The sequence below is a fragment of the Pan troglodytes genome, chromosome 19, assembly GCF_028858775.2.
Source record: "Pan troglodytes isolate AG18354 chromosome 19, NHGRI_mPanTro3-v2.0_pri, whole genome shotgun sequence".
NCBI classification, from domain to species: Eukaryota; Metazoa; Chordata; class Mammalia; order Primates; family Hominidae; genus Pan; species Pan troglodytes.
Window position 1 is genome coordinate 93,250,324 of NC_072417.2, and position 25,586 is coordinate 93,275,909.

Consider the following 25,586-nt stretch of genomic DNA (forward strand, 5'->3'; position numbering starts at 1 on the left):
CACTAGCCACAAGTGGAGTCTAACTCACATTTCTGTTCAGCTGTATTCTCTAGGGTCTCAGCTTCTCAGCTGACCACCTGCACATAAGGGTCCAAAAGCCCTGTGTCCCAAAGACAGAAGGCAGGAAATCAAAAGCTGTTCATGGAAGGGATAAGGATCAATAAATGGAAGCCAGCAGGGACTGATTCTCTGATCAGGAGGCAAACCCAAGCCGCAGTGAGAATTTTAAATACCAGACTCCAAAATGGAGTAGCTTCCATTGTTAATCCCACATGGAATCCAAAGTGTGCAGTTTGGTTGTTTTGTTTGTTGTTTTTGTTGTTGTTTTAATTTTTTTAAGAGATAGGGTCTCACTGAGTAGCCCAGGCTGGAGTGAAGTGGTGCAATCACAGCTCACTGCAGCCTCAACCTCATGGGCTCCAGCGAAACGCCTCATCTTGTCTTTAACCTCCAAAGTGGGCTTGTGCCAAGCTCACTTTGGGAGACATTTAGTTTGTGGTTTAAACGATAATAGCCCTTCTCCAAAACTAAACTGTCATCGTAAGGCTAATGAAAGTCTACCAAGTTAGGAGGATGAGAGGAGCCTGAGTTTTGCTGATGTGTACACATAAATCTAAGATTGGCCTTTTGAGATGTCTTTTCAGGATTTTGCATTTCTTCTTCTTCGGTTTTTTTTTTTTTTTTTTTTTGAGATGGAGTTTTGCTCTTGTTGCCCAGGGTGGAGTGCAGTGGCCCGATCTCGGCTCACTGCAACCTCTGCCTCCCGGGTTCAAATGATTCTCCTGCCTCAGCCTCCAGAGTAGCTGGGATTACAGGCGTGTGCCACCACGCCCAGCTAATATTTTATTTTTTATTTTTAGTAGAGATGGGGTTTCACCATGTTGGCCAAGATGTTTTTGATCTCCCGACCTTGTGATCTGTCTGCCTTGGCCTCCCAAAGTGCTGGGATTACAGGCTTGAGCCACTGCGCCCAGCCAGGGTTTTGCATTTCTGACAGATGATGGGTCCACCTGGACCTGCCAATGTGTCCTGTGGCCTCACCCAGAAGAAGACTGTCACCCCTGTCATTGCATCTGTAACCAACCAGCAGCACTCATTCCCGGGGCCCCCAAACTATCCTTGAAAAATCCTAGCCTCCGAATTCTGGGGAGGCTGGTTTGAGTCATCATAAAACTCCAGTCTCCTGTTCAGCCAGCTCTGCGTGAATTAAACTCTTTCTCTATTTCGATTCCCCTGTCTTGATAAATTGGCTCTATCTGGGAAGTAGGATAAATGAACCCACTACACGGTTACAATAGCAGCATTCACGAGAGCCTGATGGCCATGAACAGACAAATGAATCAGCAACGCACGGCGTTCACACAATGGAATACGATATGGCCACATCCGGGACGAGGCACTGACACAGGCTATGACACAGAGGAGCCTCAAAACATCATGCAGAGGGGAAGACACCAATGCAAGAGGCCACATATTACACAACTCCACGTATATGAACTGTGCAGAACAGGCAAATCCAGAGATGGAAAGCAGATTGGTGGTTGCCTTTTACTGGGAGCTGCTTAACGGGTGTGTGGTTTCTTTTTGGGTGGTAAAACTGTTTTGAAACTAGATGAAGTGGTCACACAATGTTGTATATTTACTAAATGCCACTGAATTGTGTTTTTTTGTTTGTTTATTTCACGGAGTCTCACTCTGTGACCCAGGCTGGAGTACAGTGGTGTGGTCTTGGCTCACTGCAACCTCCGCATCCCAGGTTCAAGCAATTCTCCTGCCTCAGTCTCCCCAGTAGCTGGCATTACAGGCGTGCACCACCACCCCTGGCTAATTTTTTTGTATTTTTATTAGAGACGGGGTTTTGCCATGTTGCCCAGGCTGGTCTCGAGCTCCTGAGCTCAGGCAATCCTCCCAGCTCGGCCTCCCAAAGTTCTAGTTCTAAGATAACAGGTGTGAGCCACCGTGCCTGGCTTGAATTGTTTATTTTATTTTATTTTATTTTATTTATCTTTTTAAGACAGATTTTCACTCTTGTCACCCTGGCTGGAGTGCGATAGTCAGATCTTGGCTCACTACAACCTCCACCTCCAGGGTTCATGCGATTCTCCTGTCTCAGCGTCATGAGTAGCTGGGATTACAAGCACCTGCCACCAAGCCCAGCTAATTTTCATGTTTTTTTCTTTCTTTCTTTCTTTCTTTTTTTTTTTTGAGACAGAGTCTAGCTCTCTCGCCCAGGCTGGAGTGCAGTGGCGCGATCTTGGCTCACTGCAAGCTCCGCCTCCCAGGTTCATGCCATTCTCCTGCCTCAGACTCCCGAGTAGCTGGGAGTATACGTGCCCGCCACCATACCCAGCTAATTTTTTGTGTTTTTAGTAGAGACGCGGTTTCACCGTGTTAGCCAGGATGGTCTCGATCTCCTGACCTCGTGATCCACCCACCTCAGCCTCCCAAAGTGCTGGGATTACAGGCGTGAGCCTCCGCGCCCAGCCTAATTTTTGTGTTTTCAGTAGAGATGGTTTCACCATGTTGGCCAGGCTGGTCTCCAACTTCTGACCTCAGGTGATCTGCCCACCTTGGCCTCCTAGAGTGCTGGGATTATAGGTGTGAACCACCGCACCTGGCCTGAATTGTTCATTTTAAAAATGGTAATTTTGGCTGGCCATTGTGGCTCACACCTGTAATCCCAGGCCAAGGTGGGTGGATCATTTGAGGTCGGGAGTTCAAGACCAACCTTGGCAACATGGCGAGACCTCCGTCTTTAGAAAAAATAAAATAAAATAATTAGTCAGGCATGGTGGCATGCACCTGTAATTCCAGTACTTTGAAAGACTGAGACAGGAGGATCGCTTGAGGCCAGGTATTTGAGACCAGCCTGGGCAATATGGCAAGACCCCATCTCTACAAAAAAAAATTTTTTTTAATTAGCTGAATGTGGTGGCACATGCCTGTAATCCCAACTACTTGGGAGGCTGAGGCAGGAGGATTACTTGAGCCTAGGAGTTTGTGGCTGAAGTGAGCTATGATCACACTACTGCAGTCCAGCCTGGGCAACAGAGCAAAACCCTGTATTTTAAAAAAATTTTTTTGTGGCCGGGCATGGTGGCTCACGCCTGTAATCCCAGCACTTTGGGAGGCCGAGGTGGGCGGATCATGAGGTCAGGAGATCGAGACCATCCTGGCTAACACGGCAAAACCCCATCTCTACTAAAAATACAAAAAATTAGCCGGGCGTGGTGGCGGGCGCCTGTAGTCCCAGCTACTCGGGAGGCTGAGGCAGGAGAATGGCGTGAACCCGGGAGGTGGGGCTTGCAGTGAGCCGAGATCGCGTCACTGCACTCCAGCCTGGGTGACAGAGCGAGACTCCGTATAAAAAAAAAAAAAATTGTAAATGGTTAATTCTATGTTGTGTGAATTTCGCCTCAATATTTAAAATGAAAAAGAAAAAAGTCAATAGATGTGACTTAGCTGGGTTATATTTGAGGTGTCTAGACATCCAAGTGGAGCTGTCAGGTAGGCAGTTGTAAAACACAACAGGAGTGACCAGTTTTACCAGCTCTTATGGAAATAGCTGCTTCCTGCCATTCCCCACCCAGCCCACTGCACGCACTGTTGCGGCCCAGAGGTGGGCGTGAGGTCTCTGCTGCCACTCATCCTCATCCACAGCCAGCCACGCTGCAGAGCCACCCAGCCAGAGACGCCTACTCTGGTCTCCAGCTAGGATGTTGAGGACCTGTTTCGAATGTCTTGGAAGAAGTCCTGGAATCCTCCCAGCCCCCAGGTACAAGAGTGAAGACGCATACGCTCCCTGTTTATACAACCTGACCCTTTATTTACCTCCACCCGTGGCAGGGGAGTCAGGTAGAGGCCCCCTTCCTCGATCAACCTAAACTCCTGATCTTGGGGTTTTCTTGTGAGGGTCTGATTTTTATTCTTCTAGGGCCTCACGCCTCCATCTTCATCTGGTGCCAACATCATGATTTCAAGGCAAAGCTTTTCCCCAACTCCCTACATTCTATGGATGAATAAAGTGCCCAGAGGAGGCCAGACGTGGTGGCTCATGCCTGTAATCCCAGCACTTTGGGAATCCAAGGTGGGCAGATCACTTGGGATCAGGAGTTCAAGACCAGCCTGGCCACCATGGTGAAACCCCGTCTCTACTAAAAATACAAAAATTAGCTGGGCATGGTGGCACATAGCTGTAATCCAAGCTACACGGGAGGCTGAGGCAGGAGAATCACTTGAACCTGGGAGGTGGAGGCTGCAGTGAGCTGAGGTCAAGCCACTGCACTCCAGCCTGGGTGACAGAGTGAGACTTGTCTCAAAAAAAAAAAAAAAGTGCCCAGAGGAGCTCTTCAGCTGGCCCAAGTCTGGCACATGTCCGTTTCTTCACTGATCACTGCCACGGGGCACAGAGCCCCTGGGTGGTGCCGTCCTGGTGCCTGCTGGCCCCTGTCCCCCAGGTCCCCCTTCTGAGTTTTTCCAGGGATACCCTAACCTAACCTGGCCGGATTACTAGAGGTGCTGCTTTATTGGCTCTGGACATGTGTATGCAGCTGCAATTCTGTGTGATACAGATGACCTGCCAGTGGGGCCCTCCTGAAGATGCCATAGTGATTAAGATATGTTTTGTTTTGTTTTGCTTGAGACAGGGTCTCCTTCTATTGCCCAGGCTGGAGTGCAGTGGTGCAACCACGGCTCACTGCAGCGTCTACCTCCTGGGCTGAAGTGATCCTCCCACCTCAGCCTCCGGAGTAGCTGGGACCACAGGCATGTTGCACCACACCCGGCTTTTTTTTAAAATTATTTTTTGTAGAGACAGGGTCTTCCTGTGTAGCCCAGGCTGGTCTCGAACTCTTGGCCTCAAGCAATCCTCCCTCCTCAGCCTCTCAATGCACTGGGGTTACAGGCGTGAGCCACTGCACCTAGCCTAAGATATGGTTTTTGACCTTAGAAAACACAGGGTCCTTCAGGGTTGTGGCTTCCTTGACTGTTTCTTTTTATTTTATTTTATTTTAGGTTCCGGGATACATGTGCAGAATGTGCAGGTTTGTTACATAAGTAGACATGTGCCATGGTGGTTTGCTACACCTGTCAACCCATCACCTAGGTTTTAAGCCCCACGTGCATTAGCTATTTGTCCTGATGCTCCACCTCCACTCCCCCTACCATAGGCCCCAGTGTGTGTTGTTCCCCTCCCTGTGTCCATGTGTTCTCATTGTTCAGCTCCCACTTATGAGTGAGAACATGCAGTGTTTGGGTTTCCGTTCCCATGTTAGTTTGCTGAGAATGATGGCTTCCAGCTTCATCCATGTCTCTGCAAAGGCCCTTCATTCCTTTCTACGGCTGCACCTTGACTATTTCTATGGCTATTTCTGTTCTTAGGGAGGCTCCTCCCATCTCCAGTGCATTCTTCTGCCCCCGTCTTTTACTGGGAATGGCGGCATTTCTTTGCGTTTTCTGTAACTAGAATTCTCTGTGTGGCTGGCACAGTGTGATGAGCTGGCAAGCTTTCCCACTGTGGGGGAGGGCTTATCATGAGGTCTGCTGGAGGAAACTATGAGAGCTGAGCCTTAGGGGCTTAAATGAACTGCCCGAGGGGAAGCTGACACCCAGTGGGGCTGTAACCCTGGTTGGAGAGTTCATGTCTGCACCTGGCCTCGGCCTGTGTTCTCACTTGCTCTGCCCAACTGGCTGTGCCTTCAGCCGGCTCATCACCAGGAGATTTGGGTTGGAGCTACTGCTCAGCCACCACGAGCTACATGACCTTGAAGGCCGATCTTTGACTGTCCGCAGGATAATCCTGAAGGTTCTCAGGCCATGGAGCTGTGAATTTCCCTTCTTTCAGTGTCTGCATCATTGGGAACCAAGCCCCTAACCAATGTTTATTCATTCACTCAACCAATATTTGTGGAATATCACAGCCCTAGGGGTGGGGACACAGCAGGGAACAAGAAAGACAAGAATTATTGTCCTCAGTAGGTTACTGTGGAGTGGGGAGGCTGGCAGGAAGCCACGTAACTAGAATACACATTAGGTCAAGGCAGTATTCCCACAGAGAAGATGGAACAGGGAAGGGGAGTGAAGGCCAGGATGGGAGGTCTACGGACTTAAGTAGGATGATCTGGGAAGTAGCATTTGAGTAGAGTCTGGAAGGAGGGATGGGAAAGAGTGTTCCAGGCAGTGGGAACAGCAGGTGCAAAGGCCCTGGGGCAGAAGTGTGCCTGGACTGTCAAGACTGTCGGGCTGTGTGTCTGGAGCAGGTAAAAGAGAGATAAGGTCAGCAAGGACCTGATAAGCAGAGCCTCATGGTCACGCTGAGGACTCCAGGAGCTGTACACCGAAGGGAATGACAGGAGCTGACTCATGCTCTAGCAGGACTTCTCTGCCTGCTGTGTTGAGCGCTGGTGATGGGGGCGTGGGAAGAAGTTAGGAGCCATTGCAGAGGTCCCGGTGGGCCATGATCAGGGCACCACAGTGCAGGTGGTGAGAATGGATCGGATTCTAGACATATCTCAACGTGGAGGACCAAGACTTTCATCTAAATCTAAACAATAGTTATGAAATGTTAACTTGAGATGGATCTATTGGAATTATTCAGATACTTCCAATAATGGATCGTGAGAACCAAGAAAGGCCCTAGAATTTATCCTGATCTTCGTAGGATTTTCCCAAGGGTAGAAATGATGATGAACTGGGTGACCGTTCACAAAGGAGAGAGGATTCCCAGCCCCCAACCCTGAAGCCTTCCCCTCAATCACCCTCAATCACCATCTTCTATGGGTCGACCAGATGCACGGACTGTTCTCCGCCATCCCTGTGGTTCTTACGGCAATGTCCAGCTGTGGGACTGTACTGGTGCTTCGATGGCTCATAGAAGCCCCATATAAGGCACTGCTCCTGTGGGATGTGCCTGTCAAACCTGCTTGTCCACTGCCGTTCAGTTCAGCCAGAGATTGGGCCACATTCAGTCCTCGCTTCCCTGGGAGGGGGAAGGTAAGTGCGCGCAGTCCATCCGGCGAAGAGCAGGTCAGCCTACGGAGGGCTCAGCCTACGGAGGGGCTCAGCCGACACAGGTCTGATGGGGCCCGAGAGTGGTCCCAGGGGAGTGGGAGGGGCCGGCATCTTCCTCATCAGGAGTGGAGGAGCTGCCTTGTATGTGGACTAGAGAGCAGAAAACGGCTTGTCTGTGTTGCTGGGTCAATCACTGGAACATTCTCTGAATGCTGAGTTCTGCCTTCAAACAGCACGGGTCATGCTAGATGAAAGGGATCTCTGTTTTATACTCTCATCTCTTCGCTATTGCCGCGGGATGAAAGACAGCAGAAGGAAGGTGTCTAAGTTCAGAACAAAGTGAGCAAGACCAGCTGCCTGCTGTTGGTAGCAGGGGCACAGCCAGCCTGTCATGGCACTGGGGGGCCGGGGTGAGCTGTGCCCCCTCCTCCTGGGCTTGTCACCCTCTGCCCCCCATGGGGTATGTACGTGTGTGTGTGTGCGTGTGCGTGTGTGTCTGTGTACATGCCTTCTTCCTACATCACTGGCAAGGGAAGAGACTGACACTTGGGTTAGGAGAAGGATGTTGACCTGGGAGGGGTCAAATAAGGAGAACCCACATCTTAGATGCTCAGGATTTTATGATCTTAGGCTCTTCTAGAATTGCTGTACAGTTAGATTCAGAGTTTGGAATTAGGGATCTCTGGGCCCTCCCCTCCCCTCCCCTCCTCTCCCCTCCTCTCCCCTCCTCTCCCCTCCTCTCCCCTCCTCTCCCCTCCTCTCCCCTCCTCTCCCCTCCTCTCCCCTCTCCTCCTCTCCACTCCCCTCCTCTCCCCTCTCCTCCCCTCCCCTCTTCTCTCCTTTTTCAGAAGTCTCCCTCTGTAGCCCAGGCTAGAGTTGCAGTGGCACAATCTCGGCTCACTGCAACTTCTGCCTCCTGGGTTCAGGTGATTCTCCTGCCTCAGTCTCCCAAGTAGCTGGGACTATAGGTGCACGCCACCACACCTGGTTAATTTTTTTATTTTTAGTAGAGACAGGGTTTTGTCACGTTGGCTAGGCTGGTCTCAAACTCCTGACTTCAGGTAATCCGCCCATCTTGGTCTCCCAAAGTGCTGGGATTACGGGCGTGAGCCACGGCTCCTGGCGCCTTCCCATTCACCTTCCCCTTCCCCTCCCCTCCCTCCCTCCCTCCCTCCCTCCCTTCCTTCTCTCTCTCCTTCCCTTCCTTCCTCTCTCTTTCTTTCTTTTCTTCTTTTCTTTCTTTCTTTCTCTCTCTCTCTCTTTCTTTCTTTTTCTTTCTTTTCCTTTTTTTGAGCCAGGGTCTTGCTCTGTCACCGAGGCTGGAGGGCAGTGGCACAATCATAGCTCACTGCAGCCTTGAACTCTTGAGCTCAAGCAATCCTCCTGCCTTGGCCTCCAAAGTGCTGGGATTACAGGCCTGAGCCACTGTGCCCAGCCCTAAGATGTTTTGTTTTGTTTTGTTTTGTTTGTTTTACTGTTAGGACTAACCCTTATTTACACTGGGACAAGTTACAGAGAAACTCCTGCAATTGTTAACTGCCACTGGAGTCTACTGTAAGTTGCTTCGTGGCAACTGCAGAAGGGACCAGTGACTTCTATTTAGCTCCACCCACTGATGCTTGAAGTTCAGTGTGGCTCTCGGGGCTCCAGAAGCCTGAGGGGCAGCTGGCTGGGGCAGTTGGCTGGGGTCTGGAGAGTTCTGCAGAGCCCCTGTCTTCAGCTGCTGGTGAGGCAGCTTTGGCTTGAGCTGCGCTGGCTTTCTGAGTTCAGTCTGATGGGAGGGCACAGTCAGCACCCTCAGACCCTCCTCAGGAGTCCTGTGAGGCTCGGGCAAGTCAGGGGCAGAGGGACAATCCAACTAGAGGACCCTCCCAGACCCGGTCGTTGCCACCTGGACCCAGCCCCGGGAAGGCACCCGAGAAACCTGTAGTCCTGGGCTGACCACCAGTCCTGGTCCTCAGGGTATCCGCAGAGACCTGGCTGTCCAGAACTCCCAGGGTTTCAGCTGCTAGCTGGAGATGTGGCCCCTTGGCAACTCGATGTAGTAAAATACTGGAGAGTGTGCCAGAGTGTCATTTGCTACAAACAAACATTATACTGTGGTAAGCCCTAGTTTTTCAGTCATTGGCTCTTTGGCACCAACTTAATCACAAGGCCATTGGCCCCAAAGAAAGGCCTTGTAGGCGACTGTTTAGGGACACCTGTATTTTCCATCTGCCTTGGAACCTCTAGGCTCAGGCCCAATGCCTATTGAAGTAGATGTTTCGTAAGAGATTTGGGGGCAAATACCGGGATTTTAGAAAGATGCTGCACTCTCCTTCACTAAGTAGAAAGCTGAGAAATCCTGCCCTGAGGGGAAGAAACAGTTGTCTTCCTGACTGATGCATCCTAGACCAGCCAAGACTTCCTCCCGCTTTCCTTCTTCTAGAACTTTCCCCACTTCAGCCAGTATCTGTCATCCCCTGGGCTCCCACCCTCTCCATGTGCCGCGTTCATGGGGGCTGAGGGGAGCAGGAGAGGAGACGTTTCTGCTGGTGTCCCCGCGTAGCTGGAGGAGCTCGACTCGGCGTGCCTTCCCCTCCCCTTCCCATGATGCCCCCTAAACCCAGTCTGTATTGAGAGAGAAAGGTGGCACCGTTGATCATTACTCCAGGACAAGAGTCATAAAAGGACTGTGCCAGACAACCTAGGACCCCAGTGTTCCGTGGCGAACACTTCTAGGATGAGGCCCATCTCCTTCTCTGTTTCATCAATTGGATTAATTTTATTGTTTTCTAAAATAATGACTTTATGGTTTTTATTGAACCCATACTTTCTTATTCTAAACAGATTTCTTTTTTTTTTTTTTTTTTTTTTTTTTTTGAGGTAGAGTTTCACTCTGGCTCCTAGGCTGGAAAGCAGTGGCACCATCTCAGCTCTCTGCAACCGCCACTTCCCAGGTTCAAGCGATTCTCCTGCCTCAGCCTCCCGAGTAGCTGGGACTACAGGCGAGCACCACCACAGCCGGCTAATTTTTCTATTTCTAGTAGAAATGGGGTTTCACCATGTTGGCAGGCTGGTCTCGAACTCTGACCTCAAGTGATCTGCCTGCCTCAGCCTCTGAAAGTGCTGGATTGCAGGCGTGAGCCACCGCACCAGGCCTAAACAGATTTCTTTACAATCTACCACCATGAACAGCAAGCATTAGCATTGGTGAGGAGTGTTCCAGAATCCCTCTGCTCTCTGCCTCTCCATTTCTCTCCCCCTCTCTTTCTCTCTCATGCACACACACTCACACACACACACACACACACACACACACACACACACGGAATGACAGGACAGACTGATCGGCAGATTGGATGAATGGATGGATGGGCACATAGATTGAGGGACTCCCAGAGATAAACTAACACCATTTTATAAAAATGGGATCGTATTCTACGTGATTGAAATGTAAACTTTTAATTTTACTTAAATTTTAGTTCAGCTCAGATGTTGCTGGCAAAAGTTTTTTTTTATTTTTTTTATTTTTTATGTACTGCTCCTTGAGGAACTGGGCTAACTCATAGGCAGTGCATCCAGATTCGGCATTTTTTTTTTTTTTTAGACAGAGTCTCGCACTGTCACCCTGGCTGGAGTGCAATGGCACAATCTCGGCTCACTGCAACCTCTGCCTCCCAGGTTCAAGTGATTCTCCTGCCTCAGCTTCCCAAGTAGCTGGGATTACAGGCACACACCACCACACCTGGCTAATTTTTTGTATTTTAGTACAGATGGGGTTTCACTATGTTGGCCAGACTGGTCTCGAACTCCTGACCTTGTGATCTGCCCACCTCGGCCTCCCAAAGTGCTGGGATTACAGGCGTGAGCCATCGCGCCCAGCCAAAAAATATTTTTTAATTGTTAAAAATAATAATGGAATGCCAAATGTAGTAGAACAGTTTCACAATGACAAGAACTATTAGTTCTTAAAAAATCCCCAAGATTCAGATAAGAGATTACAAAAACCTTGATAAATTAGTGACATTGTGTAAAATCAACAGTGCTGGGTTTGCTGGCTCAGACCTGTAATCATTGCATTTAGGGAGGCAGAGGCGGGAGGAGTGCTTGAGCCCAGGAGTTTGAGAGCCTGGCCAACATAGCAAGACCCCATTCTCTACAAAACGGAAAATAAAATAAAATAAAATCAGCATTTTGTTTTATTTTATTTATTTATTTGAGATGGAGTCTCGGTCTGTCTCCCTGGCTGGAGTGCAGTGGCGTGATCTCAGCTCACTGCAGCCTCTGCCTCCCGGGTTCAATCGATTCTCCTGCCTCAGCCTCCCAAGTAGTTGGGATTACAGGTATGTACCACCACACCCAGCTAATATTTGCATTTTTAGTAGAGACAGGGTTTTGCCATGTTGGCCAGACTGGTCTCGAACTCCCGACCTCAGGCGACCTGCCCATCTCTGCCTCCCAAAGTGCTGGGATTACAGGCATGAGCCACGTCGCCTGGACTTCCTTTATTTTAGATAGCACAGGGTCATGGAAGATAAAGTGATGCCTTCCTTCCCCTACCCCCTACCCCGATTTCTACTGCTTGCATTATTTCTTAGGGTAAAGAATCTTCTTAGGTGGCTGGAAGACTCTATTCCCACCATAGTTTAGTCCTGGATGTGTGATTAAAGAAATCCAGTGGTTGCCCTGCGCTGAGAAGGACAGCCGGGCCTGGGTTCTCTCCTGGCTCAGTATAGCCCCCTCCCCACTCCTGCTGAGGACTCCCAGGGAAGCTGGAGGCAGCTCTGGGGCGTTTTCTCTGTCTTCCCTAGACTTTTCTTCAGCTGCCCAAACAGTAGAGGGATGCTGAAGCCCTCTCTTCCCGCAGTCTGTCCCTAAGGGTTGCGCTGGCACCTGCGCCCCCAGTGCCCCTTGGCAGCACTCCTTTGGTTTCAGGGCTTGTCTGCCATTTTTCTTTTTTTTTCTTTCTTTTTTTTTTTAAGACAGGGTCTCAGTCTGTCATCCAGGCTGGAGTGCAGTGATGCAATCTCATTTCACTGCAACCTCTGCCTCCCGGGCTTAAGTGATCCTGCCACCTCAGCCTCCCAAGTAGCTTGGGAACCACAGGCTCACGCTACCATGCCCGGCTAATTTTTGTATTTTTTGTAGAGACAGGGTTTCGCCATGTCACCCAGGCTGGTCTCAAACTCCTGGGCTCAAGCGATCTGCCTGCCTCAGCCTCCCAAAGTTCTGGGATTGCAGGTGTGAGCCAACATGCCCGGCCTGCTATTTTTCAGTTTGTGGCAGAAAAGTTGTTTTCCTTTCCTCATTTTGTGGTTGCTGCTTTATTCACTTATTTGTTTTTTTAACTTTTTAAAAAGCAACATTTGGTTCATTTCACCAGGAGCTGGGGAGGGAGGTACAGGAGGCTGCCCTGATCCTTTGTTGGGTTTGACCTGGAGACTTCGGGCTTGACATGACAGAGCGACTGCACCCACTGGTTGTCCTCTAAGAAGGCGTGAGGGGAACCCCAGACGCCTCTGCAGGAGCCAGAGACATTCCTAGGGGGTCACAGGGTCCGCTGAGGTGAACAGGGATTCTGGAATGAGGAAGCCAAGGGGATGGAAGGGAGGAGGCTGCCAGGGAAACGCCCAGAGCACGTGCTCCTGCCCGACACCTCCTGGCAGAGAACAGGAGCTGGCAAGAGAGGAAACCCGCTTGTGGTGGGGGCACTGAAAGGCAGGGCCTGGCTGGGATGGGGGCCCAGCCTAGGCTGAAAACGAAGAGAAAGGAAAGAGGGTGCCGGTGTCCCACGCACTGTGGACCCCCAGCCCTGGCCCTGGGGTGGCAGGGGCAGAACTGGGCACTGCAGGGACCTCCTCAGCCCACCCTCCTCCTGCTTCCTGGCAGGGATGAGAGAGGGAAGCAGGAGGCAGGGTGGGATTGCCAGCTGCTCTCGGATCGTTTTTTTTTTTTTTTTTTTTTTTTAAGAGACGGGATCGTGCTATGTTGCTAGGCTAGTCTTGAACTCCTGGGCTCAAGTGATCCTCCTGCCTCTGCCTTCCAAATTACAGGCATGAGCCACTGCACCAAGCCTGGATCTTTTTTTTTTTGTTAAACAACTTTGTTGAGATATAACTCACGGCCAGACACAGTGGCTCACACGTATAATCCTAGCACTTTCGGAGGCTGAGGTGGGAGGATCACTTGAGCCTAGGAGTTTGAGACCAGCCCAGGCAACATAGTGAGACCCCCATCTCTACAGAAAACAACAACAACAACAAAAATGAGCCTGGCATGGCGGCACATATCTGTATTCCCAGATACTCCGGAGGCTAAGGTAGAGGATCACTTAAGCCCAGAAGACGGATGCTGCCGTGAGCTGAGATTGCACCATTGCACTCCAGCCTGAGCAACAGAGCAAGACCTTGTCTCAAAAAAAAAAAAAAAAAGGAAGAGCTATAACCCATACGGCACACAATTCACCCGTTTAAGATGCTTCTAGTGTATTCACAGATGTGTGCAATCGCCGCCACAGTTAACTTTAGGACATTCCATCATCTGTAAAGGAAACATCCCCTACCTTTAGCTACCACCCTGATAGACAGGGGGCCTGAAGACCCCTCAGTGATGCAGGGCAGGGCTGGAGTGGGGGCCCTGGGCTGACTTTATTGCTCTGCTATTGCTGCCTTGAAATTCTGAATACGTTTTTAAAACAAACGCACCATCCTTTCATTTTGCCCTGAGCTCCACAGACGATATAGCTGGTCCTGAAGTGGGGCAGAGGATCATTCTGACTTGGAGTCAGACGCTAGCGACGCAGGCTTCTACTGGGTGGAGGCCCAGGAGCTCAGGAGCCTTCGGTGGGAGTGTGCCCATTGGCAGCGCATCCCTGGAGATGGACGGACAATTTCCACATCGCCTTTGCCCCTGTGCACGCTCCCTCTGGCTACCGTCATAAATGACCACAAACTGGGTGGCTTAAAACAACAGAAATGTATTTGCTCATGGTTCTGGAGGCCAGAAGTCCACACTCCAGGGGTCAGCAGGGCCGCACCCTCATGAAGGCTCCAGGGAGGGTCTGCTTCATGCCTTCTCTTGAGTTTCTAGTGTTGCCACCTACCCTTGGCGTGTCACTCCAGTCTCGGCCTCTGCCAACATGGGGTGATCATGGGGTGTCTAGGTCTAGGGCCCTACTCCTCTTCTTCTTCTTCTTCTTTCTTGTTTTTTTAAGACAGGGTCTTGCTCTGTCATCCAGGCTGGAGTGGAGTGGCACTATCTCAGCTCTGCAACCTACACCTCCCAGGCTCAAGCGATCCTCCCACCTCAGCCTCCTGAGTAGCTGCGACTACAGGTGTGCACCACAACACCTGGCTAATTAAAAAAAAATTTTTTGGGGCCAGGTGCAGTTGTTCACGCCTGTAATCCCAGCGATTTGGGAGGCCGAGGCAGGCGGACCATTTGAGGTCAGGAGATCGAGACCAGCCTGGCCAACATGGTGAAACCTTGTCTCTACTAAAAATAAAGAATTAGCTGGACATTGTGGCATGCACCTGTGATCCCAGATACTCAGAAGGCTGAGGCAGGAGAATTGCTTGAACCCGGGAGACAAAGGTTGCAGTGAGCCAAGATTGTGCCATTGCACTGCAGCCTGGGAGACAAGAGCAAGACTCTGTCTCAAAAAAAAAAATTTTTTTTTGCACATTTTAGCAGAGACAAGGTCTCACTGTGTTGCCCAGGCTGGTCTCAAACTCCTGAGCTCAAGCAATCTGCCTGCCTTGGCCTTTCAAAGTGTGGGATTACAGGCCTGAGCCACTGCACCCAGCCCTTCTCCTCTTGTTATAAGGGCACCCATCCCTGGACTAGGGCCCACCCTAATGACCTCAACTTGATTATGCTGGCAGAGACTTATTCCCAAATGAGGTCCTATTTACAGGTACTGGGGGTCAAGGCTTCAGCATTCTTTAGCGGGGGGCCACAATCAGTGACACCCTGACTCGCAAGCCTCAATCACCTGTTCCAGTGAGAAACAGGACTGAGATCAGAAGGAATGAGGCAGAGCTGCCCTCGGCTGGTTCTCCTCTCCTCCTCACCTGCCCGCCCCGGCCTCTGCACCCGTCACTGTCCTCTCCAGCTGTTCTTCCTTCGGGGCAAGGAGACTCAGCAGAAGGGTACGAGTGGCCTGGCCCTGTGGGGAGCCGCAGACAGGCCTGTGGGTGCTTTGGATAACTACTGCGCCTGTCAACTCTCCTTGGTAGTCTAGGGTTCAAAGCCCAGGTCCATTCTAGAAGTCTGCTTCCAAGCGCTAAGGAAGCTTCAATAGTTACTGGGAAAACCACAGGGGTCAAAGGTCCGTCGAGTTATTTCCCGGATCCGAGTTTGTCGTCTTTTCCCCGCCGCTTGCGGTGGTTGTGACCGAACTTTGAGTTTTGGAACAGGTCACATGGCTTTGAAATCACGGTCCATTCACCTGGTGCTGCTTTGGCTTCAGGCTCTTCCTTCTGCCCAGCTCCATCCCACCCAGCAGCCCGCAGAGAAAGGAGGCAGCTGGCACCACACTGGGCTTTGGAGACACTGCGGGGACTGTGGACCCCACCCTGCTGCACGGAGCTCCTGCAAAAGCAAACCTGAGAACCTTGGTGAGTACTTCCGGAGACCCGGCTCCTGGGACGGCTTGTGGCGCTGCTCCTGCACACACGACTCTCCAACGATCATTTTCCATGTTTTATTTTTATCTTTTAGTTTTTGAGATGGAGTCTCACTCTGTCACCCAGGCTGGAGTGCAATGATGCAATCTCAGCTTACTGCAACCTCCGCCTCCCAGGTTTAAGCGATTCTCCTGCCTCAGCTTCTCAAGTAGCTGGGACTACAGGCACCCGTCACCATGCCTGGCTAATTTTTGTATTTTTAGAGACGGGGTTCCGCCATGTTGGTCAGGCTAGTCTCAAACTCCCGACCTCAGGTGATCTGCCCGCCTTGGCCTCCCAAAGTGCTGGGATTACAGGCATGAGCCACTGCGCCCAGCCCATTTTCCATTTTTCAGATGACAGGTGTTGATTTGCTCTGATTTTCAAGTATTTTTAGCATACAGATCCCTGCAAGAGGCATCTGTCTCCAGTGGTCCAGTCTCTCATTCCAAATGAAAAGAATCAAGTCACAGGAATTCATGGGTCTGTGAGGAATTGCTCCCACCTGTGCCCAGGAGATTAACAAAGGCGGTGGCTGCAGCTCTGTGAGCAGTGGAGAAAAATTAGGCACAACCTGATATCCTCCCACAGGAGCGTAAGTCCACTGTGGTTATTCATATCATTGAATCCAGTGCACAGTTTAAAGGACCGTGCATGTATCAAGCTGCATGTATCAGTATGAGAAACCTCAGAAGCCGTACAGCCTTGCACAGAACGATAGTTTCTGTGAAGTTCCAGCTAACACTGAAGGCACTGTTGATGTAAAGCTGCTGTCTGCATGAAGTATCATGCAAAGATGCTATGTACTGTTTATACACACTTCCACTTGTAGGAAATGATTTTTAAAATATCATTTTTAGGCTGGAGTGTAATCCCAGCACTTTCAGAGGCTGAGGTAGACAGATCACCTGAGCCCAGAAGTTGGAGACCAGCCTGAGCAACATACAGAGATTCCATCTCTACAAAAATTAAAAAATAAGCCAGGCATGGTGGCGCATGCCTGCGGTCTCAGCTACTTGAGAGGCTGAGGTGGGAGGATTGCTTGGGTCTGGGAGCTCAAGGCTGCAGTGAGCCATGATCACGCTACTGCGTTCCAGCCTGGGCAACAGAGTGAGACCCTACCTCAAAAAAAAATCATTTTTAAATGATTTTAGAATGTCTGGCCAGAGAGGGAGGGAAGAGGGACTGAAGAGAACAAAAAGGTGCCATCTGCCTCGCGTTTCCTTAAAAAGAAACCTGAAGTGCAGAATGTCAAGATGGTTGAATCCGCACGGTAGATATGTGGATATTTGTTATTTGCATGGTATTTGTTATTTGCAGGATTTTTTAATATGCTGTAAACAGTGCACAGTTTTAAAACATTTTAAAATTATTTAGATGGATTAATGGGCTAATGGCCTTATGTTGATGCCAGAGAGGGGCTCAGGCAGGGGCACAGTGGGGGACACAGCTCATCTCTCGCTGGGATGGGAGGCTGGGCAGGTGACGGCTGAGGACCTCCAACAGCTCTTAGAGTCTGCACTAGCCAGCATGTCCCCTGAAGAGCAGGTGTTCCAGGCTGTAACGGCGACCTGCTTTGTGTATTCTGTCCAGACAGACCTGGGCTTGGGACATCAGCCCTGGTGGCGGCCCCAGATCAGCTGCAGCTCAGCCCTTTCGGGGACCTGTCCACCCTCTGTCTGCCTCGCCATCTTTGGAAGCCCACACCCCCCGCAGCTGAGCAGTGCTGGCCGTTACTACCCTGAAGTGTCTTCTGCGAGGCACTTGTGCCCAGTGTCACTCCCCAGCACATTTCCCTCAAGTGGAGTCCTCTGCGCAGTCCTCTGTCTGCGCACTGTCCTGGGCCGCTGCAAACAAGGGACCACCTGCTGCGTAGTTGAAAACAATGGGAACTTTTTCTTTGTTTTTTTAGACAGAGTCTTGCTCTGTCGCCCAGGCTGGAGTGCAGTGGCACGATCTCGGCTCTAGAGAAGCCGACAGTCTTGCTTCTAATGAAAATTACCTTTCATAAAGAACATATAAAGCAGCATTTCCAAAGTGCAGCACCCCTACTGTTATTTGTTTGTTTGTTTGTTTGTTTGTGTGTTTGTTTACCGGGACAGGGTCTCCCTCTGTCACCCAGGCTGGAGTGCAGTGGCACAATCTCAGCTCACCACAACCTCTGTATCCCAGGCTCAAGTGATCCTCCTGCCTCAGCCTCCTAAGTAGCTGGGATTGCAGGTGCATACCACCATGCCTGACTAATTTTTGTATTTTTAGTAGAGACAGGGTTTCACCATATTTGCCAGGCTGGTCTCGAACTCCTAGGCTTGAGCAATCCTTCCCCCTTCGCCTCTCAAAGTGCTGGGATTATAGGCGTGAGCCAATACGCCTAGCCTACTACCATTATTTTAGATGAATTTCTAAAAAAAAAAAAAAAAGTATTTCTTTACTTTAATTTTTTAGAAAAAGCTGTAACTGACACAACAAAGTGTGATTTAGTGACTTTATTGCTTAGGATTGGGGTAGAGCAGGTGGGGCCATGGCACTCAATCTTACACAGAGGGAGAAACCAGAATGGCAAATGGCCACTGGAATGCTTCCTCTGCCGTAAACATCTCAGGACTGTGGGTTCTGACTGGCAAAGAGTGCGCCTTGCTAATTTTACGATGGAGTTGATTTTAAAACGGTGTCACCCTGGCTATCCTGGGGTCCTGCTTCCCTGACAACTCCACCCCCATGGCCACCCCTCCTAGGGTCCTCCCAGCGCCCAGCCATGGGGGAACTGTGCCGCAGGGACTCCGCACTCACGGCACTGGACGAGGAGACAGTGTGGGAGATGATGGAGAGCCACCGCCACAGGATCGTACGCTGCATCTGCCCCAGCCGCCTCACCCCCCACCTGCGCCAGGCCAAGGTGCTGTGCCAGCTGGACGAGGAGGAGGTGCTGCACAGCCCCCGGCTCACCAACAGCGCCATGCGGGCCGGTGAGTGCGGCTCCCTCTTCCCCACCTCTTCCAGCTTCCCGCGGCCCACATGGCTCCACTGTCTGCCTCTGTCTTCAGGGGGTCTCTTCTCGTCCTGTCTCTTATAAAAACGCTTGCTGTTGCATTTAGGGCCCACCTGGATAACCAGGATGATCTGATCTTGAAATCATTAACTTATATCTGCAAAGGCCCTTTTCCCAAAAAAGGTCATCTGGACGGGTTCCAGGTGGATGTGTCTTTGAAGGGGAACCACCATTCACACCACTACAGCTGTCTCTGGACTCCGTTCTGATGGTCCGACTAGTGTTTATTCATTAAAAAATGGGGATGGTAATGGCTTTACTGTATACGGTTGTTAGGAGAAGCAAATGAGTTACTGTTTATAAAACAGTCACTGCAAAGCTGGGGCCATAGAAAACAGGCAGTAGGTGGTAGCTGTCAACATGATAATGTTCATACATGTTGGCGTACGAACCCCAAACACAGGAGAGATTGATGCACGCTGGTCATTCTGGCTGAGAGAGATGGGCTCTGGGCCCTGCACTCCAGCCTGGGCGACAGAGTGAGACTCCATCTCAAAAAAAAAAAAAAAGGCCAGGCGCGGTGGCTCATGCCTGCAATTCCAGCACTTTGGTAGGCCAAGGCAGGCGAATCACGAGGCCGGGAGTCCGAGACCAGCCTGACCAACGTGGCAAAACCCCATCTCTACTAAAAATACAAAAATTAGCTGGGCGTGGTGGCACGCGCCTGTAATCCTAGCTACTCAGGAAGCTGAGGAAGGAGAATTGCTTGAATCTGGGAGGCGGAGGCTGCAGTGAGCTGAGATCACGCCACTGCAGTCCAGCCTGGGTGACAGAGTGAGACTCCATCTCAAAAAAAAAACAAAAGAAGTGGCCAACGCCAAAGTCCTCTGCAGAGCGATGGATTACTTTTGCCACCTTCCTGAAAACCAGGAGCAGAAAGTACAGTGACTTCCCCGTGGAGCAGCATGACATCCCTGGGGGGCAGTGTGTCTACCTGGGTGACCAGCACTATTGTCTTCTGGGTCAGCTTTTATAGAAGCGGACACTGCTCTTCTGCCACGTCACAGGCCAGGGCCTGACCCCCGTGTGCGACTTTTACCATCCAGATTGACATCACTAAGTCATCTCGCGCCCTAAAGTTCCTCTGTAAGGTGGACGTAGTAGTGACAATAACATATGTTACTTCCTCCCCTCATCCTAGTCCCATGTGGGGTTAAGAAGCAGGAACGTTTGTCTTGAGGCCAGCAGCGTGCCTAGTCTCGGTGCCGAGGTTGACCTGCACTAACGCTCTGCCAGGCTCACCAGGTCTGCAGTTGACACCCAAGACGGTCAGGGAGGGTTGATGGAGCGTGGTAGCCTCGGCCAGCCTGGACCGACCATCAGCGTCCTCACCTTCTGTGCCACCGCCCAGCCTGGCAGGGCCAATGTAGCCTTAGCCCCTTGTAGGATCTGACCCTTCCTTGGCTGCTGTAACAAAATACCCAAGACTGGGTAATTTATAAACAACAGAAATGGATTTCTCACAGGGCTGGAGGCTGGGAAGTCCAAGATCGAGGCAGGTTCTGTGTCTGGTGAGGGCTGCTGTCTGTATCATAAATGGCGCACTCTCCATCATCGTGGTAGAAGGCGAAGACAAGCTCCCTTGAGCGCTAAATGCCACTGATGAGGATGGAGGGCCCTCAGGACTCATCACCTCCCAACAGCCCCACCACATTTTTTTTTTTTTTTTTTGAGACCGAGTTTCACTCTTGTCACCCAGGCTGTAGTGCAATGGTGCAATCTTGGCTTATTGCAACCTCTGCCTCCCAGGTTCAAGTGATTCTCCTGCCTCAGCCTCCCGAGTAGCTAGGATTACAGGCATCCGCCACCATGCCTGGATAATTGGATTTTTAGTGGTATTTGTATTTTAGTTTATTTGTATTTTTAATTGAGATGGGATTTCACCATGTTGGCCAGGCTGGTCTTGAACTCCTGACCTCAGGTTATCTGCCTGCCTCAGCCTCTCAAAGTGCTGGGATTACAAGCATGAGGCACTATGTCCGGCCAGCCCCACCTCTTAAAACCATGTCATTGGGGATTAGGTTTCAACATAGGAATTTGGGGGAGGGGCAAACCTTCAGACCATAGGACAGGGCTATCAGGAGTCCTGAGTGAGGAGGTCGGCATGGGGTGGGACAGTGCTCCCTGTGTGGGAAGGGACAGGGTTGGAGGGGGGAGAGGAGTTGTTTCCATCCTCTGAGAGGCCAGGGGTCTCCTCAGGGTGGTCCACACGGTACAGCCCATTACATGGGACGCTGGCCTGTGGGCACCTCAAGGCAGCTTCATCTGTTTCTCACCAGTGCCTGATACAGGCCCTGCCTCAGTGGGACCCTATTGAACTTAGGTGAATTTTAAAGCAATAGGCCAGGTGTGGTGGCTCATGCCTGTAATCCCAGTACTTTGGGAGGCCTAGGTGGGCGGATCACCTGAGGTTGGGAGTTTGAGACCAGCCTGACCAACATGGAGAAACCCTGTCTCTACTAAAGATACAAAATGAGCCAGGTGTGGTGGTGCATGCCTGTAATCCCAGCTACTCAGGAGGCTGAGACAGGAGAATCATTTGAACCCGGGAGGCGGAGGTTGTGGTGAGCCGAGATCACGCCACTGCACTCCAGCCTAGGCAACAAGAGCGAAAGTCCATCTCAAATAAAAATAAAGCAATGTGGACCCCAGGCAGCCTTGTAGTGGAGACGTCTTAGTGCCGGGGAGCGTTCAAGCTGGCACCCTCCGCCCTGGGAGAAGGCATCCCGGGGGTCTCGTGGCTCAGCCCCCTCATATCTCTCCCAGCTCATCCTATAAAACAAGGCCTGCTGTTGGTGAGAAAACGCTCTTGGCTGATGTTCTGGGCAATGAGTCACTGCGTGTGGCTGGGCCAGCTTCACAGGTGTGACCCATGCAGGCCCACAGGCCCCGAGCTCAGCAGGCTGCAGCTGGGTTTAATGCTCCACGGTCACCATCTTGAAATTGTGAATAACTTTTGAACAAGGGGCCCCACAGCCTTTCATTTTGTGACGGGCCCTTGGCAAATGCTGTGGCTGGTCCTGCAAGGGGTGGTGCGTTCTTTCCCATTTACATTGGTATAGATTAATATAAACGCTTCCTTTCTTTCCTTGCCTGGTGGGGAATGGATCAGAAAGCCAGGGCTGATGATAGAAAGCAGCAGAGAATCTCCAAGTGTAAGACATTAGTCAAAGGCCCGGCGTGGAGCCCACAGGTCCTTAGCGTTCGGAAGACGATTGCCTTCCCAGCCCACTCCAAGGAAGAATCAGTGCTGCCTGGCAGCAGCCTCCAGGTGTGTCTCCACAAAGGCCCAGCTTTCCTTTTTGCAAATCGATGACATCAATAATCCGTTACATGGCCTGCAGAGAAGCCCTCTGGCGGCCACTGTGGGGCCCTGTGGGCCTTATGCCTGCTCTTCCTGATCTGGTGGAGGCTCCGAGAGGAGCTAGGACAAGGGATGGTGCCCCTATACCACCCCACCCCCACATACTTGCCTGCAGAAGGCCACATGACCAGGATTATGGTGGGTGAGGGCCAGAGGGAAGGCCCAGGTGAGAGGGTGGAATGTGAACAGGCTGGTTATTTGCATGCCAGGGACAAGAGAGAAAAAAGCTCAGCATTAGCAGAGAAGACGGACTTCTGCAGTGGCACCTACAGCTGTTCCCTTGGCCTCCCAAACAACCCAGGTGTGACGTCGGGAACCGGGAATGCAGGCAACAGAGTGATTCCAGCTGCCTCACAAGGAAGAGGGTGTGGGGGAAGAGCAGAGCATCCGGGCTGGAAGCACAGTCAGAACCCTGCGTGCAGCCGGACACTCACTGTTCTTCCCCACGTGTGCTGGGCACCCGCCCTGCGTCAGGCTCTGTTCCAGGAGTTGGGTGAAACGGTGACTGAAATAGACAGAACTCCTGTCGGTGATGCCCACGTGAGAGAATATAATCAATGGACAATGCACCGCACATATTTAAAACGTGCAAATTGATCCGTTTTGACATGTGAATGTCTGTGAACCAGCTCTACAGTTAAGATGGTGACCATCTCCATCACCCTCAAAGTTTCCTTCTCCTCTTTGGAATCCCCTCACTCCAGTCTCCAGCCACCCACTGAATGGAAACCACTGGTATGTTTTTTGTCAAAATATATTTCTTTGTATTTTATAGAATTTTGTATAAAGGGGAATTTTTTGGTCACACACTACTCAACATAATTTCTTTGAGATTTATCCATCAATAACTCATCCTTTTTAGTGGCTAAATGGTTTTCCGTTGTATGCAAATGCCACCATTTCTTTATCTGTCCTTTATGGATATCAGAATTGTTTTTGATTTTTTTGTTTGTTTGTTTAAAGACAGGGTCTTGGCTGCGCGTGGTGGCTCATGCCTGTAATCCCAGCACTTTGGGAGGCTGAGGCGGGCAGATCACCTGAGGTCAGGAGTTCACGGCTAGCCTGGCCAACATGGGGAAACCCCATCTCTACTAAAAATACAAAAATTAGCCGGGCGTGGTGGTGGGCGCCTGTAATCCCAGCTACTTGGGAGGCTGAGGCAGGAGAATTGCTTGAATCCAGGAGGCGGAGTTTGCTGTGAGCCGAGATCGTGCCATTGCACTCCAGCGTGGGCAACAGAGCGAGACTCCATCTCAAAAAACAAAACCAAACTAAAACAGGGTCTTGCTCTGTCACCCAAGCAGGAGTGCAGTGGCACCATCATAGCTCACCATAGCCTCAACCTCATGGGTTTAAGTGATCCTCCCACCTCACCCTCCTGAGCAGCTGGGACTACAGGCATGCACCAACACATGGGGCTAATTTTTTAAATATTTTGTAGAGATGGTGTCTCACTGTGTTTCCCAGGCTGGTCTGGAACTCCTGGCCTCAAGTCATCCTCCTGCCTTGGCCTCTGAAAGTGCTGGGATTACAAACGTGGGCCATCACCCTCAGCCCCTCTCTGCAATTTTTGGCTATTATGAATAAAGCTGCTATGAGCAGTCATGGACAAGTCTTTGACATTATTTTGTTTCTCTTGGGCAAATAGCAAGGATGATGTGGTCAGTTCATATGGGGGGTAAACTATTCATTGTTTAAGAGGCTGCCAAACTGTTTCCAAATCGCTGCACCATTCTGCATTCCTCCCGACTGTGCAGGGGAGTTGGCAGGGGCTGCGTATCCGGGCCAGCATTGGCGTGGTCTGTTTCCTTTTAGCCATTCTAGTGACTGTGTATCTCACTGTGGCTCTTACACTCCCCTAATGACTATTGATGTTGAACATCTTTTCCCCCACTTATCTGTCATCCATCAATCTTCTTTGGTAAAGTGTCTGTTCGCCTCTTTTGCCCATGGTTAAACTGGGTCGTTCCTTATTATAGAGTTATAACATACGTCAATTTTCTAGTGCTGCCGTAACACATGACCACAGTTTGAGGGAATTAAAATAACACAGATGTATTTCATCACAGTTCCATAGGTCAGAAATTTGATACAAGGGCTCTCCTGGCTGAAATCAGGGTGTCAGCAGGGCTGCCTTCCTTTCCAGAAGCTCCAGGGGAGAATCCGTCTCCTTGCCCACATGGGCTACTGGCAGAATTGTTTCATGCAGTTGTAGCACTGAGGTCTGTGTTTCCCTTCTGTCAGCCGGAGGTCCTTCTCAGCCTACAGAGGCTTCCCCCATATCTTGGCTCATGCCTTTTTCAACCCCAGAAATGAGGGACTTGAGTCCCTGTCATGCCTGTCCTTCCTTCCATCACATCATTCTCTGACCAACCATAGCCAAAGAATAGTCTTGACTTTTAAGGGCTCATGAGATTAGATTGTGTCCACCTAGATAATCCAGGATCCCCCATCCAAGATCCTGCACTTACTTCTGCGAAGTCCCTATTGTCATGTAATGTGACATATTCACAAGGTCCAGAGATTTGGACCTGACAATCTTTGAGGACAATTATTCTACCTACCACACAAAGCTTCCTTATTGGGCCAGTGTGGTGGCTCCTGCCTGTAATCCCAACACTGGGAGACCGGGACAGGAGTTCTTGAGCAGGAGTTAGAGACCAGCCTGGGCAACACAGCAAGACCCCATCTCTACAAAAAGCAAAAAATTAGGCCGGGCACAGTGACTCACGCCTGTAATCCCAGCACTTTGGGAGGCCGACGCAGGTAGATCACGAGGTCAGGAGATCGAGACCATCCTGGCTAACACGGTGAAACCCCGTCTCTACTAAAAATACAAATTAGCAGGGCGTGGTGGCGGCTGCCTGTAGTCCCAGCTACTCGGGAGGCTGGGGCAGGAGGATGGTGTGAACCCGGGAGGTGGAGCTTGCAGTGAGCGGAGATCATGCCACTGCACTCCAGCCTGGGCGACAGAGCGAGACTCTGTCTCAAAATAAATAAATTTTAAAACTAAAAATAAAAAAATAAAAAATTGGATGCATGCAGCAGCACATGCCTGTGGTTCCAGTTACTAAGGAGGCTCAGGTGGGAGGATTCCTTGATCTCAGGAGGTCGAGGCTGCTGTAAGCTATAATTGTGGCCACTGCACTCCAGTGTGGGTGACAGAGCTGGACTATCTCAAAACACACACACACACACACACACACACACACACAACCAAAACTCATTATGCTTTCCCCATAAAACTGCTTAAGTGCCTTTGTTGGAAATCCATTGACCATAAATGTGTAGTCTTTCTGAACTTTCTACTGTTTTCCCTGGATCTACAACAGGTCTATATTTATGACTATACCACACTGCCTTTGCTACTGTAGCTTTATAATATTTCTTGGTATCAGGAGTAGCTTGGTGCACTTTTCCAAAGTTGTTTTGGCTATGCTAGATCTTTGTATTTTCATATAACTTCTAGAACTAGCTTGTCAATGTTTAGCCCTATCCCCACTCTCCCAAAAAAGGC

General features: G+C 50.5%; 1 protein-coding gene and 1 long non-coding RNA gene across 4 annotated transcripts; both read left to right on the forward strand.

Moving 5' to 3' along the window:
• Window positions 1-3,647: 3,647 nt before the first annotated feature.
• On the forward strand, window positions 3,648-9,959 carry LOC134808911 (uncharacterized). Its single transcript, XR_010153125.1, has 3 exons — window positions 3,648-3,775; window positions 5,014-5,042; window positions 9,878-9,959. It is a non-coding gene; the product is annotated as an uncharacterized LOC134808911 (long non-coding RNA).
• Window positions 9,960-15,337: 5,378 nt separating this feature from the next.
• LOC129137555 (uncharacterized) lies at window positions 15,338-23,681 on the forward strand. Of its 3 annotated transcripts, XM_054670224.2 has the most exons (4): window positions 15,340-15,608; window positions 18,392-18,622; window positions 21,822-21,976; window positions 22,279-23,681. In XM_054670224.2, the coding sequence occupies exons 1-4, from the start codon at window positions 15,413-15,415 to the stop codon at window positions 22,564-22,566; spliced, it is 870 nt and encodes a 289-aa protein (XP_054526199.1). In that variant the 5' UTR covers window positions 15,340-15,412; the 3' UTR covers window positions 22,567-23,681. The 3 variants fall into 3 exon arrangements, with proteins under 3 accessions (XP_054526200.1, XP_054526201.1, XP_054526199.1); XM_054670225.2 differs by lacking the exon at window positions 21,822-21,976 and having other exon boundaries at window positions 15,338-15,608; window positions 22,279-22,447; XM_054670226.2 differs by lacking the exon at window positions 22,279-23,681 and having other exon boundaries at window positions 15,338-15,608; window positions 21,818-21,912.
• Window positions 23,682-25,586: the final 1,905 nt, after the last annotated feature.

Coding starts and splice junctions, on each gene's coding strand:
- LOC129137555 (XM_054670224.2), top strand. CDS start 15,413: ATGGCTTTGAAATCACGGTCCATTCACCTGGTGCTGCTTTGGCTTCAG. Junction 18,623..21,821: donor CAACAGCGCCATGCGGGCCG/GTGAGTGCGGCT, acceptor TGGATCAGAAAG/CCAGGGCTGATGATAGAAAG. Junction 21,977..22,278: donor TGCCTGGCAGCAGCCTCCAG/GTGTGTCTCCAC, acceptor TTTGCATGCCAG/GGACAAGAGAGAAAAAAGCT.